At 45.2% G+C, this 25,338-nt stretch overlaps 1 protein-coding gene across 6 annotated transcripts in view; it reads left to right on the top strand.

The window, feature by feature from the left end:
• The window catches only part of BCAS1 (breast carcinoma amplified sequence 1), a 32,868-nt gene that overhangs the window by 4,174 nt on the left and 3,356 nt on the right, over positions 1–25,338 (top strand). For 2 of the 6 annotated variants that reach the window (XM_017734956.1, XM_017734970.1), the window contains 9 exons: positions 599–1,125; positions 5,881–6,033; positions 6,539–6,583; positions 8,721–8,861; positions 11,730–11,765; positions 12,031–12,231; positions 16,635–16,802; positions 19,177–19,242; positions 22,507–22,758. In XM_017734956.1, the coding sequence (XP_017590445.1) occupies positions 599–1,125; positions 5,881–6,033; positions 6,539–6,583; positions 8,721–8,861; positions 11,730–11,765; positions 12,031–12,231; positions 16,635–16,802; positions 19,177–19,242; positions 22,507–22,758 (1,589 nt within the window). The remainder of the gene's footprint in view (positions 1–598; positions 1,126–5,880; positions 6,034–6,538; positions 6,584–8,720; positions 8,862–11,729; positions 11,766–12,030; positions 12,232–16,634; positions 16,803–19,176; positions 19,243–22,506; positions 22,759–25,338) is intronic. The other 4 variants (XM_017734966.1, XM_017734960.1, XM_017734975.1 and 1 more) reach the window with 4 other exon arrangements.

Consider the following 25,338-nt stretch of genomic DNA (forward strand, 5'->3'; position numbering starts at 1 on the left):
ACCGCTGTTTGGAGGTCAAGACAGTCAGAAATGTAAGGACAAGAAACCCAGCTTGGATATGATTTATAAGTATTCAGATCAGGCTTAAAATAACCTGCAGGCAAAGGAGAAATACAGGTAGGAGCTGCACTGTGGAGAGCAGGCAGCAAGGCAAGGAAAAATGAGCGAAATCAGTTCTGACTGCACAGCCCTGCTGGGAGTTCGGCGAGCCAGGAAATGGGATCAATCCTGCTGGTTTCCAGTCTTTTTGTTTCTTTAGCTTTGACAGAAGAGTGGGTAATATATTGATATGTAACTGTCTCGAGTTTTACTGGGGTTTTTTTTGCCTATCACTCACTTTAATTTGCTGTCCACTGGGCTAAGTAGTGACAAACGGGGCTGGTATCTGACTTTGGCAGCTGCGAGGGGGTTTGCAGAGGGTAAAATTTGCACTGATTCAGTGAGGGGTGGCAGGGAAGCAAAGAGCAGCTCTGGGGGATGAGCAGCAGCACCGGGGTCCCTCTGTGCGCCCCTGCGCGGCTCAGAACCGGCTCATCACAGCCGTGATTAACGGTGCCCCGTTCCTGTGGGATAATTCCCGTTTATCCCTCTGTTCCAGCGGATGCCAAGGCGGGTGCTGGACGGGATAATGCGGCCATTTCTTCGGCGGAGACAACGGAGCAGGGCCCCGCTGCCCGGGCGGGCGGGCAGAGCCGCGGGAGCGCTGCCAGGAGAACTCTGCCAGCTGCCAGGCCCCGCTCTGTGCTCGCCTTTCCCTGGGCTGTACCAGGGCGTTCTGAGGAGCCAGCGGCGGCTCCAGCCCCCGGAGCAGAGAGCCTTGATGCCACCAGGCTGAACAAAGCCCCAAGTGAGGGCACACAGGGGCCCGGGGCAGCTGCGCCCCAGGAGGGAACCCATAAAAACCTGGGCCAGGCCCCGCTCCAGGACATCGAGCTCACGGGGACACCTGAGGGACAGGATGTGGCCGCCCCAAAGCCCAAACATGTGACCCTCTTCGACAGGATCTTCAGGCTGGAGAAGGGCAAGGAGAGGACACAAGGTGACCCTCAGGAGGGAAGGCAGGGGTCGGACGTTCCCAACGGGAGCATCACGGCCGGCACACCCAACGGGGTCCCGCTGGGCAAGGCAAGTGCTTCCCCGGAATATCCACTGATTCCATTTTCACTAGTGAAACCTCGTGGGAATGTAACAGAGTGGGATAACTCCATGTGGGGGTGGGAATGGATTAATGTTACCCTTAAAATGACCACAGTTGGGGTGGCTGGACAGAGGTGTGGGAGAGGAACCTGTGGCCGTGGGGTGAAGCTCTGTCTCAAAACACAATCCTGGCACTGACCTCCAGTTTAATTTAATTTATACTTCCCTGAAAGGTTTGGGCAAGACAGCTCCAATTGCCAGGAGGAACAGCTGCCAGATGCAAATAAAAGCAAAAGCACCTGAAACTAAAATTGTTTCTTGTGCTTTAAGACCTTGGAGCTGGACATGGGATGGTTTTTTAAAAGTTCTTTGGTGTGTTTTATGCCATTCTTAAAATAGTCCCACTTCCTGAGCAATAGCAGCTGGACACCCTATTCATCAAAATAAGGAATATTATGCAGCAGTAATTTTTGTACTCCTGCCTGTTGTGATTTTTTTAGTCAAGGAAATGTCCATTAGAATAGATTTTACAGGATGAGAATGTGATATAAGAAACTATGGATCTTGCCTGAAGAGCATTCTGGTCAAGTTAATGCGAGTTTAGGTTTTGCCCTTCCTGCCAAGTCTGATGTCAGCAAAGGCACTATAGGATTAATTTTTAGGTAATTAACTACTGAAAAAGCCTATCCCCTGGATGGGAATAATGCTGTAACTCTTAGTTCTGCTGAGAGGTGGAATACAGGAATTGGTGATCGAGTTCAAACCCTGTCCAATGTCAGGAGCAGGAGGGAAAACCGATGTGTAAATACCATTTTAATAACAAGTGCTTGTTTTGGGCAGGTTGGCTTACAAATAAGATTGTGATCACTGATGCTTTGGGTAGTGTTGAACTTAACTTGTGAGATACTCACTGCTTACACTGCCAGCATTGCAAGTTGTCCCAAAAGTCTTTTATTTTTAATCTACTTTGTCTTCTCTATCTTAGACCCTCTCAAATTTGAAGATCACATTTCTTGTAAAAAGTTACACATTGTGTAATATTTTTCTGAGGGTTCATTTTTAAGAAAAATCGGCCGCATTTTCCACCCCTGCCCTTCAGGAGTGCTCCCATCGCTGGTGTTTCAGACACCTCTGGATGCACGTTAAAGAATCCATGAAGGCGTCCAGCACCTAGGCAGGACGGGGTGGATCATTTGGAATGAATCCTCAGTTCAGGCCAGGCTGGCACTTCTGTGTGCAGCCTCTTAGAATGAGAGAATTTAGAATTTCAACACCCCGAATTCCTGCAGATATTTTTGACTGTCACACACCAGTCTTCCCCGTGGCTGGCAGGAGTCGTCTCTTTTCCCACCAAACGCCACATTCTCATTTCCTATTTTGCTGTCGCTGCACTGCTTTCACTTTACAGAGTGGGGGAGGTCACAGTTGGTGCTGCTGAAGGAATGGTGTGAAAGTGGAAGGAAAGAACAATTTGGAGCCGTTTAAACTAAAATTCAGAGTTAAACACTGCTGGGAGCAAACAGTCCTGTTGAAAGATCAGATGAGGCAGTGCTGTAGGAGCAGGATCAGGGACAGAAGAGAACCTAAATCATTCTTGCAGTTCAAACAGCTCCTGGAAGCACTGCTCATCCAGATCACGCTTTGTTATATCCATAACACCTGGATTTCTTATTAATTCCTACTGATTTGGAGTTCTGCTCCAGTCCCCTTGTACCCATGCACACCCTGGAGGTCCCCGATGGGAATAACCTGGAAATGCCAGGCACTGCTGAGCTGTGGGTGGTGTTTGGTCTGACTGGGAGTGTCTGCAGGATCCCAGCAGCTTTTGGCACTGGGAACCTGCCTGAGAGCAGGTCTGCTTCTCAAAAATGCCTCTTCATCTGAGGTGTGTGCTTAAAGCTGCCCCATGGAAATCTTTGAGGACTCACAAAATCGGGGTTTGAGTCCCTCTGTGTAAATAAATGGCAGAATTGTATCACAGGGGAGAGGAATTTTAACCTTATGCTTGAATTTCTGGGCTATAATTTTGTGTTTGATTCTTCAGATATGAAAAGGAATATGTGGTGAAGGCAGAGAGGAGTTAAGCACCTTTTCTGTGGAAAATATATCAGCTAAACACTCCAGCGCGCTGCCAAATTTAGCTCAATCCCTAAAACAAAGGCTGTGGCTCTGCCTTGCAGCACAGTTGCTTTCTGTTCCCTCTGAAGTTCCAATTCTCCTGTAGGATGGGAGAATGACCAAGCCTAATTTAATTACTGTTACTGTAGTAACTACAAACTGGTACCAAATAATCATACTAAAAATCAAGATACTGCTGCCAACAGCTCCTTTTTCTCTCTCTCTCTCTTTTTTTCCCTTGTGGATTATGACTTGTAGTATCTGTAAATGCTAAAAGCAAAGCAAAGTTTCCCTGCACTGAGTGCCAAGACAAAACAAACAGCGTTGCTGGTGAGTAAGAGAGAGGCTCCACAGTTGTAGCTTAAGAGCTGCACAAACATTCTGTGTTTGCTGAGCCACTCTTTATTTTTGTGGTCTACAAAACTACATTCAGAGCACAGCATAATTAAAACAAGGGCAGAATTCATGAATTCATGAAGCATTTACTATGTAAGCCAAAGAAAAGATAAATTATATGCCTGAAATGTTTCACTGAGCCATGATTCATGCAAACAAAAGTGCTGGCAGGAATACATTCTTTTGATATGTTTGGGGTGGTTTTTTTTCCTGATGACTGAACTGAAACGACAGTATATTTAAGGTGTTTATTACCCCCAAATTTAGCTTCTCAAAGACGTGAATTAAACATTTACATAGCATCTATTAACTTCTAATACTGCCCTTTTGTTATTCCTAGGGTTTCTTTCATTATTTGCCCCCGGGGCTTTGAGCAGGGAACTGCCACAGAGGCTTTTGTGGTGATTTTGTGGCTCTGGAAACGTGATCCTGTAGCGCTGTGCATTATCTGTGCCTGATTTCTGGGTTGATGGCCCGAGCCTGTGCTCCTCCTGCAGGAATATTCCCATGGGAGCACAGGATGGATCACAGCCCCCATCCCAGCCCAGATTTGAGTGTATCTCTGCAGCCAAGCGCAGCCTTGGCTTGGGAGTCATAGAGAGGGATCCTCGAGCAGTGCAGGGTCATTATGGGGCACATGTGAGCTGTGAGGTGGGAGTTCGGGATTTTGGGATGGCCCCAATTCTCAGGATCTGCAGTGGCTTTCTCTTCAGTGTGGCTTTGTCAGGGAGATGCCCTGGATCAGCCAGTGGTGCCAGAGGTGCTGCAAACAGCTGTGTGCAGCAAAGATCCTGCCTGCTGAAATGCATCCCAAAGCCAGGGCTTGGGTTTGTCTATAATTAGAAAAAAATGATTAAATCTGTTTATTTTTCTTGATGGCATCCAGCACTAAAGAGCTTGATGGCACCAAGCACTTGGGCTGTGAGCTGCTTTTGTTCAGCAGCACTTCTGCCCCTGCCTTGCCATGCCTCACTTGTCCCTCTCACACCTGGAGCAGAGCCAGCACTTTCCATGGGACCAGAGCTCTGCGGGTGCCACCCCTGGGCTGGCATGGCCACGCGTGTCCTGCATGGGACAGATTGTTCCTGGGGCCACTCTGGGACTGGCAGCTGCACAGAGCGGCGTTAGACCCTTCTCAAGGGCCTGCTGAGCATTCCAGCAGTGCTGTGCTGCTTCCTGGGCCAGCTTGGAAAACGTGGTGGGTGGGGAACTACACAGAAGTCCCTTCTGGCATTTCAATGTATACTTTCACTGCCTGTGTTCTGTTAACACTGCCCACTCCACACCCAGCTGATCCCTCTGAAGCTTTAAAGCATTTAAAGTCAATTCCTTCCACTGGTGACATGAAGAAATCCATATTATACAATTGTTGTGGTATTTTAAGCACCCAGCACAGGGGAAGGTTCTTTAGAACACTTTTATTCTAATTTTTCCCACTAAAAAAAGCACTGAACTATAATGGACTGGTTTGGAAAAAGCCCTTTGATGTCACTTAGACACTCTTTGATGTCACTCTCACTTGTGTTGAGTTTTCCTGCGCAGGCTCAAGGCCAAGGTGGCCAGAGTGGCAGGTAAGTCCAGTGTGAGAGGTGCCAAAGTCTCCAAAATTGGTTCAATAAATTGGTTTTTTAGAACCAGACCTTTGTACAGGTGTCTAAACTGAAAACAAGTACCTTAAAATTACATACTTGTGAGTGCCTGATCACTGGAAAACTCCCTTTGGGCTCTGGGAACTGCAATTCCATGAAGAGAAGAGGCAGCTCCATCTGGCTAAGGGGAACTACTTTGAGTTGTTGCCTTTTTCCTTCTTTTAATGTGTGCCACGTTTGTGTTTGATAGATAAAAATTATTCCTGGCATGGCAAAACAGAGAATCAGAAGCAATCTTTGTATGGTGCCCTCAGACACGGAACTGTCAGAGGCCAAAATCTCAGCATTTGCTCCCATTTTTCACAAGTTCAGCCATGAAAAGAGAAGAGTGGAGTTTGGGACTCACCCTGTGTTTGTTGTAGCTGAGAACAATGTTCCCCCAAGCAGCAGCAAGTGCTGAATCTCTGAGGAAAGAGGGAAAGGAGAGGCACAAATGCTGGATTGTTCTGGACCCGTGGGCTGGACAGGAATGGTTGGAATTGCTGTTGTGACTCTGAGCGACTCACAAAAGTCACTTTCGCATTCCACTGGAAGTCAGGCAAGCTGGCACCGAGCAATCTCTGCCCCCTTTTTTTTTTAGGAGATAGATGAGTGCACCCAAAAGGACCTTGGGCAGGACTCTGCAGGTGAACAGGGCCTGGCTGCTGCAGCACCTGGAAGGGCACAGGTAGAGCAGGACAGTCCCCAGGCAGCTGCAGGACAGGGCTCAGTCATGAGCTTCCTCAAAACACTGGTAAGTTCTGCCTCTCCTTTCCATCTCTTTTATGTTTAAATTGCTTCCAAAAATCCCCTGTGGGATTGAATAAATTGTATAAATAATGTAAAAATGTGTAAATAAATGTAAAATGTTCTCTGTCCTGGGCACTGGAGGAATGAGGTGAGAGGCTGTGGAACAGTGAAATGATCAAGTGAGTGCCCCCTGCTCTGCAAACTTCCACTTCTGCACACTCACAGATCTTTAACTGTCTCAAAGATCTTCTGCTTCATATTCATTTTGTGCCACCTCTAAAAGTTCATTTTTATTAATTGATTATAAGCTTGAATAGTAAATATTCGATCCAGGCATTTTTCACTTTTGCCACTTTACGCTTTTCTCAAGAAATATTTGCGTTATAAATTTTCCCACTTGAGGAAAGCAATATTTGTCTTTTCCTTTTGTGTAAATAAAAGCTGCTGATTTCAAACTTATCTTTTCAAAGGCTGAGTTGAGTGACTGTTTTTCCTCAAATTCTTTTAAGGTCTCCCCAAGCAAAGCTGAAGCCAAAAGTGATTCTGAAGACAAGGTAGGCAATTCTTTTTACACTGCTCATTAGATGTTTTTCACACAGGGATTTCCTCTCCATTTTGTTGGGGTTTTTTCCCCAACTGATGTCACCCTTTGAAGTAATTTAAAGTATTTTTCCCCTGGATAAAGTGGAAAGGAAGATGAGAATAAACAGTGCAATTCTTGATAGCATCTGTTGCAATCAAAATCCGTTGTGTTTTCTGCAAGCTTGGTGATGATGGGTGACACTTTTGGTTACTGCTCTGACTTGTCCTGACCTAAAACTTCAGATCACTGCAGTGAAAACTTTGAGTCCACAAAAAAACTGTTTGCTCACAGTTTTCCCTGTGCCATGAAAACAATTATGAAACCAAGAATAAACCCCTAAAAATGGAAGTGTTTTTTCCATGCAGATGTTAGCCCAAATCACATCATTTTTGGGTTTTCTCCTATATTTTTTATTCTTTTGTCCTATTCAATGGTTAGTCTTTTCAGCAAGCTTGGTGAGGACATGGGGGATTTTCGCTCAATAATTCTGAATAACTCTGAAAATCATCCACCAGGGTGAAGGTCTTCCAAGCTATGCAGAAAATGCAGTTATTAAAGTGCCCTGGCTCAGTGAGACCTGCAGCTCTTCCCAGCTGGTGAACAAGCTGGTTTTATGGAAACAATCCCATTTCCATCCCTGACTCTGTCCCCTGCCCCTGTGCCAGGTGACTGCTGCTGTGCTGTAATTTGGACACAAATATTCTGGGTGGGTTTGGCTGTCACACCTGGCAGGGTAAACAAATCCAGGTGACTTGCAGGACGTGCAAACTCCTTCCAGGAGATTAAGTGGGAGTTCTCTTTACCTGGGAATTCCTTTATCTTCACAGTCTTCCTGATATGGTATTTGCACTTTATTAAAGGGGAAATATGTTTAAGAGGTTAATTTACCAGCTTCCAGGTAGAAAAGGTGCAGATTTTTTGGTTGATAGGAAGTAATGGTCATTTTTTTTCCCCAAAAACCAGCTTGTGTGTTAAAGGTAAAGCTTTGCTAAGTGAAGTTTTGCCGAGTTCCGTGGGGCTCTTGGGTGGCTGCTGTGCCTTCAAATCATAGACCCATGGAATATCCTGGAGCTGGAAGGGATCTCAAGGATGATCCAACCCCTGGCCCTGCACAGACCCCCCAACAATCCTACCCTGGGCATCCCTGGGAGCGGTGTCCAAGCGCTCCTGGAGCTCTGGCAGGTTTGGAGCAGTGAACAATCCCTGGGGAGCCTGGGCAGTGGCCCAGCACCCTCGGGGGGGGAAGAACCTTCTCTTTTTGTAGGATCAGGCTCTAATCAGCTGCTGGCCCACGTGTGCTCCCGCAGGCGGGCGCGCCCTTGGTGACTGTCCCTTCGTCCTGTCCACACCGGGTGATGAGCCCTCCTCGGGCAGTTCCTACAAACCAAGAGAGTGTTTGGACAAGATCTGCCCCAAATCCCCAACCTGACCCCGCTGTGGCAGACCCTCAGCTGGTCCCGTGTCACTCTGCATTCAGGAATTATGGGAATTTTGCAGGGAAAAGGGTCAATTTTGCTGTGACAAGTAGTAAGGAATAATCTTACATCCTCCTTTGTGCCAGGTAACCAAAGGCATCTTACTGCTTTAAATCCTGAGACCGTGAACAGTTAATTAATTTCATGGACATTAATGCAAACTTGAAATATTTTAGGCGGTGTATAGCATGAATATTCACACTGCCCTTTTCCTAAATAATGCATTATATGAAACATTTTAAAGTCCCTATTAGGCTGCAATAAAAAGACTGAAGGTTCCTCCAAAGATTTATATATTTGCCTATTTTAAAATTATAAATCCTAAATTGCTTCTTCATGAATTACAAATACAGAAGTTTGTGGTATTTAGGTTTCAGTTTAGTGGAGATTTTAGAGGGAAAGTTGTGGTTTAATTTGGAATCAGGTGGATCGTCTTGGCTTTTATTTTGCTGCTCATGAGAAAGAAACTCTGAGGAGAGCTGAGTAACCACCCAGGAAAAATAAAACATGATTTGTCCAGGGCTAAGAGGGAGTATTTCCCTTTAATCCCACGTGTGTGAGCAAGGGAGTAATGTCTTTGATGAAGCAAATATCTGCAATAAACCCTCACCTCCCCCTGCTGTTGTGCACAAGGGCTCCAAGGCGGAGAAGGGCCATGGGGGGCAGCCTGCCCCGAAGGCAGCGGCAGAATCCCCCTCCAAAGGAGCCAAGAAAAAGAAGGCAGAGAGCCCCAAGCTGGGGCACAGCACCTTTAGCAAACTCTTTAGGCACAAGGTCGGTATGAAGCTCCAGGAGGAGCAGAACCCTGAGAAACCACAGAGGGCTCCTGGCAGAGACAGAGAGAGAGGAGTTCTCTCCCAACATCTGGCCAGATGTGCAGAGCTCTGGCAATCCCTGTGGGAGCATTTCTGTGCCGGGGGGGATGGAAACCATCCTCACCTGCAGAGTTCCTCTCGTTGGGCCCTCTGTGAGCTCGGGGTTCTGGAGCAATTGCTGTGACAATTCCTGCACGGTTACTAACACGGACTAAACCCCCCAGCCACTAAAACGAAACCAAATCAGAGCTGCTGATGAACGATGAATTTTGCAGAGGTGAACAGAGCCTGCAACTGTCAGAGAGCTGCACTTCAGGTTTTATGTCATTAATGTGCACCATCCCTTGGTTAAAATTGGCATTTGGAGGCATCTGATACGGCACAGAGGAGGTTGGAACATGGAATTTCCTGCAGAAGTAGGGGTTTCTCACTGAGAGCTAGAAAAGGAATTGGTTATAATCTTAGTTTAGTTTGGAGGGGAAAAAAGATCAGGTTTTGATGGATAGTTTAAAGTGCTTAAAATGCCCAGTCAAGCAAATGGCTGTTTCAGAGGATGTGAGCTTTTATATCAAAACCCAAAAATCACTGAAAACTTTTGGTCTCAAGCTCTATATTTGGGGATTTCTGCACTCTCTGAAGATAACCCATGGCAGGGATGCAGAGAACTGCAGCTTTTTAGCCCAGAGAATGTAGAAGCAGAGACCCTTTCAGCGGGGGAGGAACGTAATTAATATTTAATGCTCCCTCCAGACACCCACGTGGAATTTCTGGTGAGTAGGGGGCTTTACAATCACGAGCACAAGCCATGCTTTAATAAATTTTAAAACCAAAAATGTTCTTTCCACTGTCTCATTTTGAGAAAAAAAAAATGTAATCTGCATATTACTGATATGCAGATTACATAATATTCCAAATGGAATAAAGTGTGCAGTTCTTGCCAAAAGCTTAAATTTGAGATCTCAGCTTCATTTTCTAATAAAATTAAAATATGAATTACCTGTTCATAATGAGTTAGGGCTTCCTGGTAAAAGCCAAACCTGGATGGCATTTTTTAACACTCAATTCCAACAATTAATCTTGCAATAAGTTGTAGTGAGAAAATTTCCTGGAACGTTTAATGAAAATTTAAAGAGCTTTTTGTCTGGAATGACAGCAGTTATCTTGAAGTAATGCAAGAGCAGTAAATTTTTACCCCAGCAAAATCTTTCTTATAAAATATCACCTTTAAAATAGCTTTTTCTTGTTTCTATGTTTATTTTCACAGTTTTCTTTCCACATACAAAATACAGAAGCAGGAACTGAGATATCATTTATGACCTATTAGGAATCCAGGAGATGGATTTAAATGGTGCCAACAGTTCGCTTGTGAAGCTGGTTAAAAGTGGGAATTCAGCTCAGAGCAGGGATGTGACAGGCAGGCCCTGGAGTTACCACTTCTAGTAAAAAACCATGAAAAATATCGTTTATACGTTTAAGTTTGCAATGCTTTCCACGATGTGTGAACTGGACGAATAGATAACCAATTCCTTTATTTGAAATGAACATTTTAACGTATATATTTATGTTTAAACACTTCACTGTCTCCTCTGACAGTCCTTTCTCTGCAAATTGTTCAAAATACGCTTCTCTACCCCAGTCCAGTTTAGATTGGCTGTGAGTTAACAGAAACACCATTTCTCAGGCTCCTGTGGTACAAAATACTAACTTTAAAGCAGCTTTTGATGCTCTTCCCATCCATATGTATTTGCCTTGCATTACATCCTAATTTTGTGTGACTGTGTGGATTGATGGAATTTTTCCTCAGAAGAGAAGGGTTAATCCCTCACTTCCAGCACTAACTCTGAAGCCGGCCCGTGGCATTCTCACACTTGTTCTCACCTCCTCTTCTGGATGTTGTTTGTCAGAGCTGAACACAAAAAAAAAAGTTCTTGGCTCCTGCAAAATAACTCGCCTGCAAAATAACTCGCCTGCAAAATCCCTCCCCTGTTCTGCCAGGAGCTGTGGCAGGCTGCTGGAACCTGGCTCAGGCTGTGGCTGGATGGTTTTTTGTACAGCTCAGGTAATTCTTCTTCGGTGTGAACTCTGCTGGGTGAGGGGTAAGAGGTGCTGGAGTATATCCCTGGCCAAGGAGGAGTTTAACTGGATCCTCCTGGGTTTGTGTGTTTTGCTGGAATCAGGAGCCCCATCGCTGAGAATGATGTTTTTACAGAAGGGAATCCCACCTCGTGCCCAGAAATATGAGAGGATGGGTTAAACCAACCTCCAGCACCTGCAGAGCTGCAGCTCCTGCCTTGAGTTACAAAGCCAGTGCTGTCCCGTGCCTTGGTTCCCAGGTTTTCGTGTGCTGCCTGTGTTCTGTATCCCAGAAATCACAGCCTCCTGCTGGAAGGTGACGGGAGCACATCCCTGATGATGGTGTGGGATTCCCATGGAAAACACCCAGCTTTGGTGTGTCTAAGAGCACTGGAAGCTGCACACACAGAAAAATCTGTTAAAGCTTTAAAATTCTCTGAAATTATTTACCTGAGCTGAATTGGAGTATATGGAATACGGGAATGCATGTACAAATAGACATATTTTTAAAGAACAATTGAGGACTGCAAGCACAAAGAATGCAGCACCAGGCTGGTGCAGGTACAGGATGGCACCTGGCATTCCCTCCAGCAGCCTCCCCTCTTCCAGGGATCAGTTTCCATGGCTGCAGGAGCCAGGACTTGATTTCACTAGAAATCAAATAATTGGTGGCACAGACAATTCCTGGCCTGTGTAACTGCAAGTGCTGCCGTTGCCTCAGACAGACCCATCTTTGTGTTTTGTTTCCCTCCAGGCTGCGAAAGAAACCCCACAGACAACCAACACCAAAGTGAGTAGGAGAGTTTGAATTATCTGTAAGGCAGGAAAAGGGGAATTCTTGCTGGCATGTTCAGCCTCTGAGTGTTTTAATTTCTTTATCTGTGTTCTGGGGGGGATGAGCTTGCTGTGTCTTTTGCTTCCCTGTTCAAAGTGTCCCTGCACCTGGAAGGGCAGGGATGCAGCTGAGCGGGGAGAGGTGGTGCTCACCTGCACCAGGTGATGCCTGAACGTGCTGGATTTGCTCTTCACGATATCCATGTCCTCCTTTTTCCCAGAGCCCTGAGCAGCCTGCTGTTACCTGTGTAAAACCAGACAGGAATGTCCCTCCCTCCCAAGAGCCGCCGGCAAAGCAGAACCCGAAAGCACCGGAGGCCGCGGCCCCTCCGCAGGGAGTGACCAGCGAAGCCCCCCGGGAGGGGACCAAGGACAAGGGCTCGGCCACTCCTCTGCCCCTGAGCAAGCTCTTCTGGAAAAAGGTACTGGATCTGGGAGCTGGGCAGCTCCAGGCAGGGATTGGAGCTGATTCCAAGCTCAGCTCAGCAAAGCAGCCAAACCCACCATGGGCAGTGGCTCCCACGTGCTAAACGTGAGGGGCACAAATTTTATCTGTGGAAATTTTTTTGATTTTATGGCATCAGGAATGTTGTTCTCTCTCTCAATTCAATGCTTCTGTTAAATATCCCCCAGAGATCGCAGCATTCTCTACCAAAATTTATCACTAACAGAGATAAAGCTCTAAAACCCTGTTTTGTTTCTTTGCTTTAGATATCTGAAGAGCTGGGATTGGCTGGGTCTATTCCTACTCAACAGGAAAAGTTCTGTGGCAGAGCAGATCAGGCTTTAAGTTTGGGGTCTCAGATGCTTGGGAAGACACATTATTCCTCAGGTTAAATAATGATTTTAACTTAATTTAGGACTAACTCTCAAAACACAGTTCCTGTTTCCAGATCCTTATGGTTTATAAGCTGAAGTTTATTCATTTCATTTCATAGAAGGGCTGTGTTAAACTTTACTGAGTCACTGTATGTTGAATAACTGCTTTTCTGGGCTTCTGCTCAAGCTCAAACCCAGAAATTTGCTGCTTCCAAACACCCAGGTGCTCCTGAGTGGCTGCTGGTCCTTCTTTAGCTGTGTTTTCCTACTGGAGATAGAGTCTGGATATTTTATTTATGTTAAAAAAATGAAGGTGTTTAGATATTTACAGAGTAAACATTCTCAAAAATAATCAAGGCTTGAAGCATTTGACACTCAGGACTTAATTTCCAGGGGATCTGAGTGAATCAGGTGCTTGGAATGAGAGGAAAGTTGGGAAGAAGAGGGAGAGGGAGGTTTTTTCTGTAGTTGTTATTGCTACAGAAACCTCCTCCTCTGGTAGTCTGGCTTATTGGAAAACAGAGCTGGGAAGCAGGATGTGTGCTGAACATCAGGATGAAATAAGGGAAAGAAGAGGCCTGCTGGCAGGCTCTGGTGTGTCATTTTGGTGTAAAACAGAGCAATAAATCTGGTCTGAATTCAGTAATTTCGTAATGGAGTAACGAGGTCTTTTAACAAAAAGAGAAAATGTGGAGGAAGGGAAAATTTTCTTGCAGAAAATTAGTGAGAATCACTCCTGTGGGGGAGAAATCAGTGGTGATGGTTGGTTTAAAATATTCATCTCATAGGCTTTTGGTAAAATTTCAAAATCTGATTTTGAAATATCGACCCAAATTAATTATAGATATTTTCAGTACTGTGTAATGTAGGCTCTGTCCACACCAGCTCCCCAAATCTCGTATTTCAGCTAAAATAGGGTTTGATACCTGCTCTGAGCACCTTTAGCCCTGTAAAAATCTTCAGTTCTGGGATCTCAAACACCTCCAGGTATAAACCTTGCACCAAAATTGCCTTTCACTCATGTTGGTTGATAATGCTGGGTTTAATTTCTCCTACATCACCCTCAGCTCTTTGTGTCAGGGGATAGAAAGTTTTGTAGGGAATTCTCTACCACTCCAAGCAGATTTTGTTGCTGCCAAAAATATTAAGGGCTGGTTAAAGCATTTACACAAATGCACTGAATTACAGTAGTCTGTGAAATCTGAACTTTGTCAAACGATCTCCTTTCTGTTCAGTTAGAACTTCTTGGGTCTGGGATCATGCTGAGACCAAATGTTTTTGCAACTTTTCTGGATGGAATTTCTGCAGTAGAGAACTGAATTTGGTCCTAAGAAATTTTTTTTTAAAAGATCCTCTGCCTGTTTGAGCATTGAATCCTTTACCTGTAAAAGGCTGATGTTGCTTTGGTGAGTTTTCTTGGAAGAGAATGATATTATATTTCCTTTGGTGAAAGACCCTGGTGACCCAGTCAGCTTGAAACTAAATAAAATGAGGAGAGATGTACAAAAACCAAAAAGACAACAGGTTGGCCTCAAACACAGCTTGGTTTGAAGATTCTGTGGGGGTTTCCTGCAGTGAATTTATCTTTTTCTGGCACATTTAACAGACTGTCCTTTCCTAGGACAGAGAATCCAAGCTCCAAGAGGTGGAGAATTCAGAGTCAGGAGTAGTTTTGCTTTTGAAGTAACAAACAGCAACCAGAACACTCAATAGATCCAGGAGAAGCTCCAGCTTCTCTTTCCAGGCAGTCTCTAAAATATCCATCTTCTGATGAGCTTTCACTTCAAAGTGCAGCTAATGAAGTGCCTGTCAACACGTGGCAGTTAATGCTGCTGCTCTGACTGCAGATGAATAAATATGGAAAGGGAAAATGAAAAATTCCTTATTCAGCTGCTCAGCTGGGAGCCACTTTGTATTTGCCCCATTTCCTGATCAGTCTTCACAAGAATTTTCAGAACTGTTACTCAAATATTTGCTGTGCCTGCATTTTTCTTCTTTTTTCAGGATGAATACTAATAGGGAATTACAGTGGGCAATTTCCAATATTTGTGTTGGAAACCTGCTTTCAAGGGCTCGTAGATATCTGATCAGGGCAGAGAAACATGATGCTCCACATTTATCTGATCAAAGCAGGCCAGGCTGGGTGGAAGGTGATCAAGGCAGCATTATTTAGACTGCTCTGGGAACTGCCTTTAAAAGCAGATGAGTTTTCTTAAAGAACTTGAATTTTAAGCAACTCTGGCCATGCAATCGCAGGAAAATCGTGCTCTTTTTACTGATGTGCAAACAGCAAATTGGTTAATTGCTGGGTGAAGCAAAAATGTGGAATCACAGAAGGGTTTGGGTTGGAGGGACCTTGAATCCCATCCAGTGCCACCCCTGCCATGGCAGGGACACCTCCCACTGTCCCAGGCTGCTCCCAGCCCCAATGTCCAGCCTGGCCTTGGGCACTGCCAGGGATCCAGGGGCAGCCCCAGCTGCTCTGGGCACCCTGTGCCACGGCCTCCCCACCCTCCCCTCCCTCCTTCCTCACAGGGAGGACTTTCCTCTGCATATCCAACTCAAATTTCCCTTCTTTCAGTGTGAAGCCATTCCCTTCTCCTGGAGAAGAATTTCCTGAAGAAATGTGCAAAAAATCCCCTATGCCTTAAACAACTCAGTGTCTGAATGGCTGACTAACCCTCATTTAACTGGACAGGGATTTTGGAAGTTGGCATTCGTTCCCAGGGTGCCTTTGTTGGTTGTGCCACCAATTCCAGTGCAGAGCCAGAGCTGTAGAGACAAAACTCCTTCGGGATGCAGCAACGTGATCCCAACCTGCCCCCTCGGAGTGATGAGCTCCCAGGAGCTGAGCTCTGCTTTACTGAGCTGCTGTTTCCACTCCTGCACTGAATCCTTTCCTTCCAGCAAATAGATGGGGAATTGATGATATGGATGTGTGAATAGGCAGAGATCCACAGTAAAATTATTGTAGATTGATTATCTCAAATCAGGTCATAAATATAAATTAAATCTACAATTCCATGGGGAAGTGGGATGTGCTGCAGCCATCTCAGGCAGCAGGGGATAAGGAATATTTATTCCCTCATCATTCTTCTCCCTGCTGCCCCACCCCCAAAATGTTGTTTCTTCAACAAAAGGGGAGTCAGGAACAAAGCAAAATCTCTCCTGCTGCTGTAGGAGTCCATGGTGAGTCCCCTTCCTGAACGTGGGGTTCCCTGCAACTTCAAAATATGACAGAACTAAAAGGTAGAATATTGAGTAAATGTATTGGATGGCTTCCATATGACGAACGACAGAAATTGGGATTTTATTTGCTCAGAAAGGGAGATGACAACAGAAAAACTGCTGTAAAGTAAAAGGGGAACAGGAAATGTCATTGTTCAAAATAAAAGTTGCAGAGTCCAAATAAAAGAATGTGATGACAAACAAGAATAAATCAGTGACAGACAAGGGGGAATGCCTTCAAACTGATACAGAGGAGGTTTAGATGGGATATTGGGAGGGAATTGTTCCCTGTGAGGGTGGGCAGGCCCTGGCACAGGGTGCCCAGAGCAGCTGGGGCTGCCCCTGGATCCCTGGAAGGGTCCAAGGTCAGGTTTTAGCAATTAATTGTACCCATGGTATGTTTTAATTAATCTTAATTCTTCTTTTGTGTGCAAATTCCTGGGTATGATCTTTCTCATATTTACTGGTTTTACTTTAGTGTCATCTTCTCAGGACATGCATTTAAGTTCTTTTAAAATCATAGTCAAAGCTAAAGTCTTGTGTTTGGGAACCGGCAACTCAAGAAAGGTTATTCCTTTAATGTATATTAACTGGTGAGATTTTAACCCTTATTTACTTTTTTTCAATGGGGATTAATCAAATTCCTGAAGCAACATGAAGAGACCAATGAAGCTGAGGATGCTTTTGTGCTCCGTTTGATTGTAAAATTAAAAAAAACCCAACCAACTCCTCACAGATTGAGGCTGAATGTGTTTTCCACTCTCTTTCCCAACCCCAGAACTCCTCGGAAGAAGCAGAGGCTGTCAGCAATGAGAAGGCAGAGGTGGCTCTCGAGGCGGCGGCTCCCGACAGGGACGAGAGCAAGAGCGCAGAAGCCGCCGAGGTGAAACCGCGAGGGGCGGAGAGCAAAACCCCCAAGGCAAACCTGAGGAAGTTTTTTAAGCTGGTAAGAGCAGCTTTTCCCTTCGGGAGCTCAGAGAGAAGCGATCGCTGCCGGGCTGGGGGGCGAGGCTTGGAAAACACTTTGCCTTTGTCTGGGAGGGCTCAGGGACGAGCGATGCTCCGGGATGCGCGGCTGGAGCTGCTCCCCGCATCCCTCCGCGCATTCCCCGTCCTGCATCTCCCTCTCGCGGCTCCTCCCGGAACGTCCCGAGGGCTCCGGTGGCCCTTCCCCCGCCGAGGTGGCCCAGGGAGCTCCAGGGGTGGCCACACCGAGGATGCTCCGCTGCTCAAACGGTGGATGCTCCTGGAGGATCCCATCTCCAAACCCATCTCCAAACCCGCCTCCGAATCCGTGCCCCGCTGGCCGCGGCGCTGTCAGACCTCCCTGTGCTGTGACCTGTCCTGTGCTGCCTTCAGGATGTTGTATTCTTAGCGGGACAACTTTTTTTGGCAGTTGATGTAGGTCAGGTAAACTGGCACGAGAAAGGAAAGGGGGCAGTCACTGCTGCAAAGGTCCATCAGATGGGAAAAAGACATAAAGTATAATCTAATCCTGCTTCCCAGAGGAAGATCATTCCCAAATCATCTGCAGTCTCTGTGCTGCCCTACTTCCCCACATAATCAAACTCGTGGGCAATAAATAGCATCTAGAATCGAGAATAACAAATTTTATTTTGTTGCAACTATTCATGAAAATGCAGCAAGGTATTGGCTGTCCCCACCCTCCTCCATTGAAAAACATCCCAATCCACCCTGATTGCTGCAGAAAACTTTTTGGGAAGCCTTGGCCAGCAGCAATCCCAAGTGACCAGAGGCAAGGAAAAGAGGTCAGCAGTGCTCTGGAGAGAAATCCTTGGGATTGTTTTGTACTCGTCTCACTGGCAGCAAGAGGGAGCTTTGTCTAGACCTCAAGGTCTTTTCTCTGTTATTTTTAACCAAAAAAAAAAAAAGAGAAAAGAAGAGGTGGATTAGAGAGGCTGGCTGAAGCAGGGTATTTTTTCCTGGTTTGGAGTGTTTATAGGGGAAAAGGTAACACTGATTGCTGTTAGAGCAGAAACTCTTTTTTCTGAAGGCATTTGAGGACTTGCTGAAACAGAAATGCAAAGTAGATCTTATCACAATGCATCTTCAGGCACTCTGGACCGGGTTTCTCTCCAGCACAGACCACACTGTGCTTCCTCCCCTCCACCTCTGCAGCCTCCTGCACAGATAAAGCGCCATGAGCACAAACCTGCACCAGGCTCAGCAGCGGCACCTTCCAGAGACAGAATTTCCCCACAAAAGCCATTAATTGTCCTGGGGTTGTTTAATTTTCTCTCCTGCTGCTGCCATGTATTGATTTGCTGTGGTTTGATAGGCAAATCAGGGTCTGAGTAGCACTGACACCGTTTGTGGGACCGGGGTGATGCAGTTGTGCTTCGAGTTACAAATGTACGAGCTGCAGCAAACCACAATTCCGCCTGAGCTATCTTTAGAACAAAAGTCACATCCTTTCATTGTTTTCATTGAACTTCTGCAATGAAAAATGACATTTAAATTTGGGCACTCTGAAATCCTGGAGTTTATTTTACGCTTTGCTGCTGAGCTCTGTGGCTTCTGTGGTGCCCAGGAGAACACACTGAACATTCCAACACATTTTTAATTACAAACGCTCATTCCTGTTGTCTCTTTTGTAGCACTGATTGTAACTTAAGCTTAACCTAATTCTCACAAAGCTTGTACTATTTACTCACTTTGGTCAAACAGGTGTTTCTCATTTTTAAATCTAGGTGGAAACAGGGGATTTTACCTTAAAAAGATATTTCAGAGTCAAGGTTTGCTCTGCGTGACCTTCCAGTGCTGCAGCCTCAGGCTCTGCTTGGATTGTCCAGGCTGGGAAGAGTAGGAACCAAGGAGGATCATTATTTAGAGGTTTAAGGACTGCAGGAATAAACTGGAAAGCAAAAATCAGGATTAAATAGATGCTGAGGACAAAATATAAAAACATCCCTCTAAAGATGAGTGGGCTTAATATTCCCATCACATGAGCTTAGTAGGGTGGATAAATAGAGAAGTCCCACTAGGTCTTGTAGGACAGATTTGGCTCTGAAGAGCAAGGAAAAGCTCTTTCCTGGAAAATTCCAGCGGCAGAGCTGACAGCAGGTTCTTGTTTAGTGGCTGAAGTGATCCCTGCTCAGGCCTTAGTGGGAAACCTGACTGGCAAGAGACAATCCCACAGAAAAGAAGCAGCGAAATCCACCCTGGAGATGGGGATGTTTCCAAAGTGGAGTTGCTACAATGCCTGGTTTTGTTGTAAAGAGTGGCTTAAACTCAAACCTTGATTCCTGTGAGCTTTCATCCAGACTGAATGCCTCAAACAGGACCCTTTGTTATTTCAGTCAGTCAAGGGTGGTGGAGGCACACCCAGCTCAGAAGAGGCAGATGGCCCCAGCCCCAGCCCCCATGTAAGTGGACTTTTTATTTTTGGCCTGGACTTTTTCATCCTCTGGTGATGGGTTCTTGCCACCTCTTTCCACTCAGCTCTGCCTCTTGAAATGTAAAAGTCCCTGAGAGAAAAGTGCTACCCTCACTGAGCTTCATATATTTACTCCTCACTTATCTGCTTCTTTTATCTATTTGTAGTATTAAACAAGATTTTAAAGAGTCAACATCATGTTCCTTTTCTTAAAATAATTAGTGGATTTATGTTCAGTCTTCTTCCCTCTCTTGCTGCTATTTGACTTTCTGCGAGTGCCTCGGCTCAGGCAGTGGAACTAAATACACACAGAATTATTTTGACTTTGTTGATTTACTTGCCTTCTGAGGAAAGAAACATTTAGGTGGAAGCTCTACAAAAGAGAAATGAAAGTGAGAATGAAAACTGTTTGCTGCAATGTAACGAAAGCCATCAAAATATTTGTTTCTTGTTCTGTTTTTTTTTTCTTCCATGTTCATAAAAGGTGAACCCAACCTTTGGGTGTGATATTTACATTCTATACTTCAAGGCTTTAAAAAGGCTTCAGAAAAATCATATTTTGATTAGAAGTACAAATGCTGTTAATTTGAGAGTCAAACCCTCATCTGCTGCAAGTCAAGATATGCAGAAGAATTGCATTCAGTACTGAGAGATAAAACAAGGTTCTGGGTATAGACTGTTTCCTTTAAGAGAAAAACCGAAGTTGCATTCAAAACTGACATTTCAGAATTTCCTTTTTTTTACTAACTGTAAAATTATTTCTCTCTCTTCCTATTTTCACAATGTCTGATGACACTGAGGTTAATTTTTATGAATTATGTCTCTAAAAGCATCCTAAATATAGAAGGTCTTGTCTTGTGACATTGAATCCTTCTTTTATACAGGAGTTTTGTGAAGTGGTCTGGGTAAGACACCAAAAGTTACAGTCCTGGATCTATTTTATTATTTTAATGAGCAGCCAATTTGCTTCCATTTTTGTAAATCAGTTTATTGTTCCTCCTCCTTCTCTCCCTTGCCCTGGTGTAAATTCGAACAGTTTTATTACACAGAGGAGCCCAAGGAAAACTGGATCTGCTGCTGACTTCTTCCTTTTTAGGGGATTTCTTTGAAAGGATTTCCTTAAACTATGCCACAGTGTCTCTGGAATGCTGTGATTCTTCTCCCCTTTCCATCCCTGCCACTCTGTACCCTCCAGAAATTTCAGCACCACTCCAAAACCCGCAGAAATTCTGGGCTTAAAAATCAGCCTTGGATCAAGGTCTTCTGTAAGATAACGGGGGAAATACTGCCCATCTTTTCTGTTTTCATTTCAGTGTCCCTGCTAATGTTGAGGGAGGCAGAGCAATCTGCCAGGAGCAGCTCCCCTTTGGAATAAGGAGCATTAACATCTTTCATTATTCATAGGCCTCACTTCGCATTTCCTGAGCTGCTCCCATCAATATCAAATATGCCAATTTCCTGCCTTTCAAGGTTAATATGAAACACCTCAAAGAGATTATCTGATGGGGCGGCTTTTTGCCTGGAAAATGTATTATGAATATTTTTTTAAAGTGTTTTGTCTGCCTGACATCAAAGGCCCAGCCTGCTCTCAGCAATGGGGACCACTCTGCCTTGGCTGCAGCGCTGTCTCAGGCACGTGTGGGGAGCAAGGCTCTCATTTGACACCCACAGAGCAAAGCCACAGATTTCACAGAATGTTTCTGAGGGTTCCAGCCTCTTCTGGCCCCTTTGAACTCAGCTGTCTCTGGGCTCAGTGCTGGGCTCAGCCCCAGAGCTGCTTTTGGGGCGCTGTGGTTGTTGCTGAGGCGCAGGTGAACGTTTGCAACTGCACCAAAGAATCATTTCAAAGGTGAGCTGAGGCAAATTAGAGTGAGAAGGGTCTTGGAACCAACTGCTGGGGCAGCAGCTCAGGGCTCCCAGAGTTCAACTGAGCCAGAGACAACATTAAACTTGCTCTGTGCTCATCCTTGTGCTGGGAGAGCTCCTGCATCCCTTGGGCACTCCAAAGCAGGTGTAATTTCCCAGGTGAGGTGACCAGGACACAGGTGGGCTGTGTGTGGTGTCTGTGCAGCCCCAGACCACACCTCTGCTCTCCTGTGACCCTACTGAATCTGCTTTAATGAGCTATGAATCTACTGATCCCCTCCATCTCCACATGCTCTCCTGCATTCTGTCTCTCTAGAGTTTCTACTTTCAGGGTTTTCTCTGAAATCATGATATCTAAAAATGTTTTTGCTTTGAATGAAAGCTAAGCCTGTTGTGTAAGCATATAACCCCAGGCCTTTAGAAGAACACCAAATATTTCAAGACTAATGGTAAAATTCCCAAAGCTGGAAAAACACATATTATTTTAATGCACAAGCACTAAGCTTGGGCCATGTCCTGAGGACAGATGTGAGATTTCCAGCTTTTCAACATGGCAATCTTGTGCTTTTTTAATGATGGTAATAAATAAAGCCATATAGGGGTTTTTTTGCATAAGAAAAAATAAAGTCCCATTTGCAAACAGATTTCCTGGCAAAAACATCCTCATTTACTACTTTTCAAACAGACACAATTTCATTGTCTGATCCTTTGTTTGCCAGATATGACTTTTTCTTCTGTGAACTTCAAATGTATCCTGAACTTCTCCAGCTTCCAGGATCTTCCCTTTTACTCTAGATAGATGCTTTGTGATTGTGGGTTTTTTGGCAGATTTTCTGTCTCTTCTTTTGCACTTGTACATGACATTTTCTACCATCTTCTGGCCTTCCATAGCCAAACCCTGTGTTGCTCATTTTTGGATGGGGTGTTGCAGTTTCACAGGGAATTTGGTTTTATCCTTTGCTTTATGGGGTCTTTTGATTTTTTTTTTTCCCTCTCTCAAATCTTTTCCTTGCACTTTTTGGGTTCTTTCCCTGCTTGGGGTGCAAACCCTGGGGGTGTTTCAGTGGGCAGTGACTCTCTGTGCATGCTCCCTGCTTCCTCAAGCTGCTTCAGCACACACATAAATGAAGTTGTTCCACGCAGGGATGGTTTGATCTTGCAGTCTTTGCTCATGTAATTCCATCAGCTCCCTGGGAGTCCTTCCCTGAGCCAACACTGCAGGAGTTCATCCCAACCTCTGTAAATGAAAACCTGCTGGACAGCAGGATTGCTCCCTGCCAGGTGGCCTTTCATTTTTAAAAACTTTTTTTTCTAACATATTTATGGATCTCCTTCCAAACTCTTTCTATTCCCCACTAAAAATAACCCCTGTTTGAAACCACTGCAGACTTTAAACGCCACAGAGAGGCCTCTTGCCCCATCTGAGAGCGACCCTGGGGGCCAAAGGAGCAAAGAGGGCTCCAAAGACAAGAAGTCCACGGTGGAGCTGGGCAAGCAGAAGGGCAGGGAGCAGCCGGAGCCTGGGGAGCTGCTGGCAGCCGACTCCGACTCCATCCAGAACGGCGGAGACGCCGCCAAGGAGCCCTCCTACAAGAAGACAGAGAAGAGGCAGTCCCTTGGAGGGTTTTTTAAAGGCCTTGTACGTTAATTTATCTTCCTTTTTTAGCCATTTTCCAGCTGATTTAAGCGCTCAGCCTGCAGGCTCTGGTCAGGGGGGACTTGTGCAGCAACTTCACCAGCAGGACTTGGGCCAAAGAACAGCGAGATTTTGGGAAAGGCAGGAAAATTCAGGCCTCGGGGTGCTGATTCAGGCAGGGATGGTTTGCCCAGGGAGAGCTGTGATTGTTCCCACAGCCCTGGCTATGGGGATGATTCAATGTCCCCGTAGTGCTGAGCCGCCTACAAATTACAGGGTGTTAATTAAGGAAAAGTAGAGGTGGGGTTGGTTTGGCAGAGGAGCCTGCCTGCCCCCATGGGGGTGCAGCTGGGACATCCCTGCAGAACCAAATCCCTGCAGAACCAAATCCCTGCGAGGTAAGAATCAAGAGAAGGCACTGGGTGCATGGGAAGCAACACAGGGGCCACAAGATAAGCACCTCATGTTAGCCAACAGTTATAGACTAAAGCACACCAAAAGTACACATGGCATTTTTAATTCTTGCTTTTTGCTAGATCTTAGGTTAAACTTGTCAGGCCCCCTTCACTGAAACCTGAAATGCAGAGATGAAAGAATTCAGCACACAAAAAATCTGAATTTCCATAAGGTTTGGCGCTGCTGATCCAACGGTGGTTTGGGGATTCCACAGCGCGTTAAAGAGATGAAAATTTATTTTTATCACTTGTTCATGTTCAGGGGCCTAAATCATTTGTAAGGATGCTCCTTTTCCCTCACTCTGCCACAGCAGCAATGAATCCACTGTGGGGTCATTTTTAGCACCTTTTGGAAACCTCGTGTGAAAACCAAGCTCCATCACAGCTTTCAAGACACAAAGAAATGTGAGCATTATCTGTGGTGATTCCTGGTGAATCTGGCTACCCTGAGAAACTCACAGAGCTTTTTTTTCCTTCCTCATTTCTAAGGTTATTGGGATAGAAACAGAGCTGGGCAACCCTTCAAGTAGAGAAGTCAAACAATAGAGATTGAAATGGTGACAGAGTTAAAAATCTGTAGGACACTGGGCTGTAAAGCTGCCGTGCAGAGCAGGGTGACTCACAGGCAGATGTTTTTCCACATCCTAAGACGTGTTTGATTTGCATAGATTTCACAGAATTACTGTGGATCCTACAGAGGGAGATTTGCATCACCAAAGTAATGACATATTCCAAGGGGAATTAGGAAAAAAGATAAAAATAACTTTCTGCAGGATAAATTAGCACCAGCTCAGCCATGACCCTGTAGTTCTGGGGTAAAATCCTGGTTCACTGTGAATCAGTGGGATTTTCTGGGGTTTCAATAGAGCAAGGAAGTGCTGGAGCTCACCTGAACTACTTTAATTGGCTTCCACTTACCTTGGCTCTCAGTGAAGCCACAAGGAGAAATCTTTTTACTTGTCACAATGTGAAAAAGTCAGGATATCGTTTTACAGAGCTCTGTGAGCTGACTGAAGTCATCAAACCCATCCTCATGTGCATTTTTCTCTTTTTTGCCCCTTTTGCCTCCAAATTCTGTGTGAGTTTCCATTGTGCCCAGCACTGGTGCACGTGTGGAATGTGATATTTACGGACATAACAGAGATTTGTTTCTCTGGGCTGGAGATTTCTCTAAATGAAACACTGAGAGCCTTCCCTTGGCACAATTCTCACTGTGTGAGAAAGAGTTTTTCTGCTGACAGTGACACTTCCTGTTGTGTGGTGTCATCGATGTATCCAAAATTCCTCCGTGGAGTTTAACAAAAGACACAAATTTAGAATTCTTCCAGAAAGGGAGATCTGAAGCAGTGCCAGCTCGTGAGGAAACACCTTCAAAATTCATGAAAGACAGCGAGAGGAAAGGTGTCTCAGATTGAAAGGGCAAGAAGAAGCTTTTAGATCAAGGGAGGAGATTGTGAGAGGTGAAAAGACCATTTGAGAAATAAAACACAGAATGAATGTAGAGGAAGTAGAGAGGTTCTGTAAGATTTTTTTTGCTTGCCTCAGTGTGGCTGTACAGCCCCTTATCTTCTGCTGCAATTACAGAGGCCAAGAGTGCTCCTGCAGCTTCCTTCTCCATTAACAGAAGATGGCTCTTAAAAAAAAGAAGGTTTTGACAAGAGTAAAGCTGATTTGGTCCGTTTATTGTCCTTTTAAAGTGGCAGCACACCACACAACAGTGAGGTCTGTGTATGGGAAATCCCTCATGGAAAATTATTACCTCTCTTTGAATATCCCCAAGATTACCAAGAGCTATGAAACTCCTTCTGCAGTGCTAAAAAATAATCTGCTCATCTCCTAGGTGATCAGCTGGAGCCCCAGGAAGGTGTAATCATTAATCTAAAAGTATCAGATCACACACACCAACCAATGCCAGCACTGCCATTTCAAGATAACAGCTCGATTGTCTGGGAACAGCTCAGCAGAAAAATTCAGCTTTTTGTGGATAAAATAGGAGCAGGAGATATTTAAGAGGGGATCCAGCAGCTCACCCAGCCTGTGCTCACTGAACAACTCCTGTTCTGTATTTTACCACCACCCTCTCCTGGATCCCAACTCCCCTGGGAAAGGGCACAGAGCAGGAGGATGT

The sequence above is a fragment of the Corvus brachyrhynchos genome, unplaced genomic scaffold (assembly GCF_000691975.1).
Source record: "Corvus brachyrhynchos isolate BGI_N302 unplaced genomic scaffold, ASM69197v1 scaffold10, whole genome shotgun sequence".
Classification (NCBI taxonomy): Eukaryota; Metazoa; Chordata; class Aves; order Passeriformes; family Corvidae; genus Corvus; species Corvus brachyrhynchos.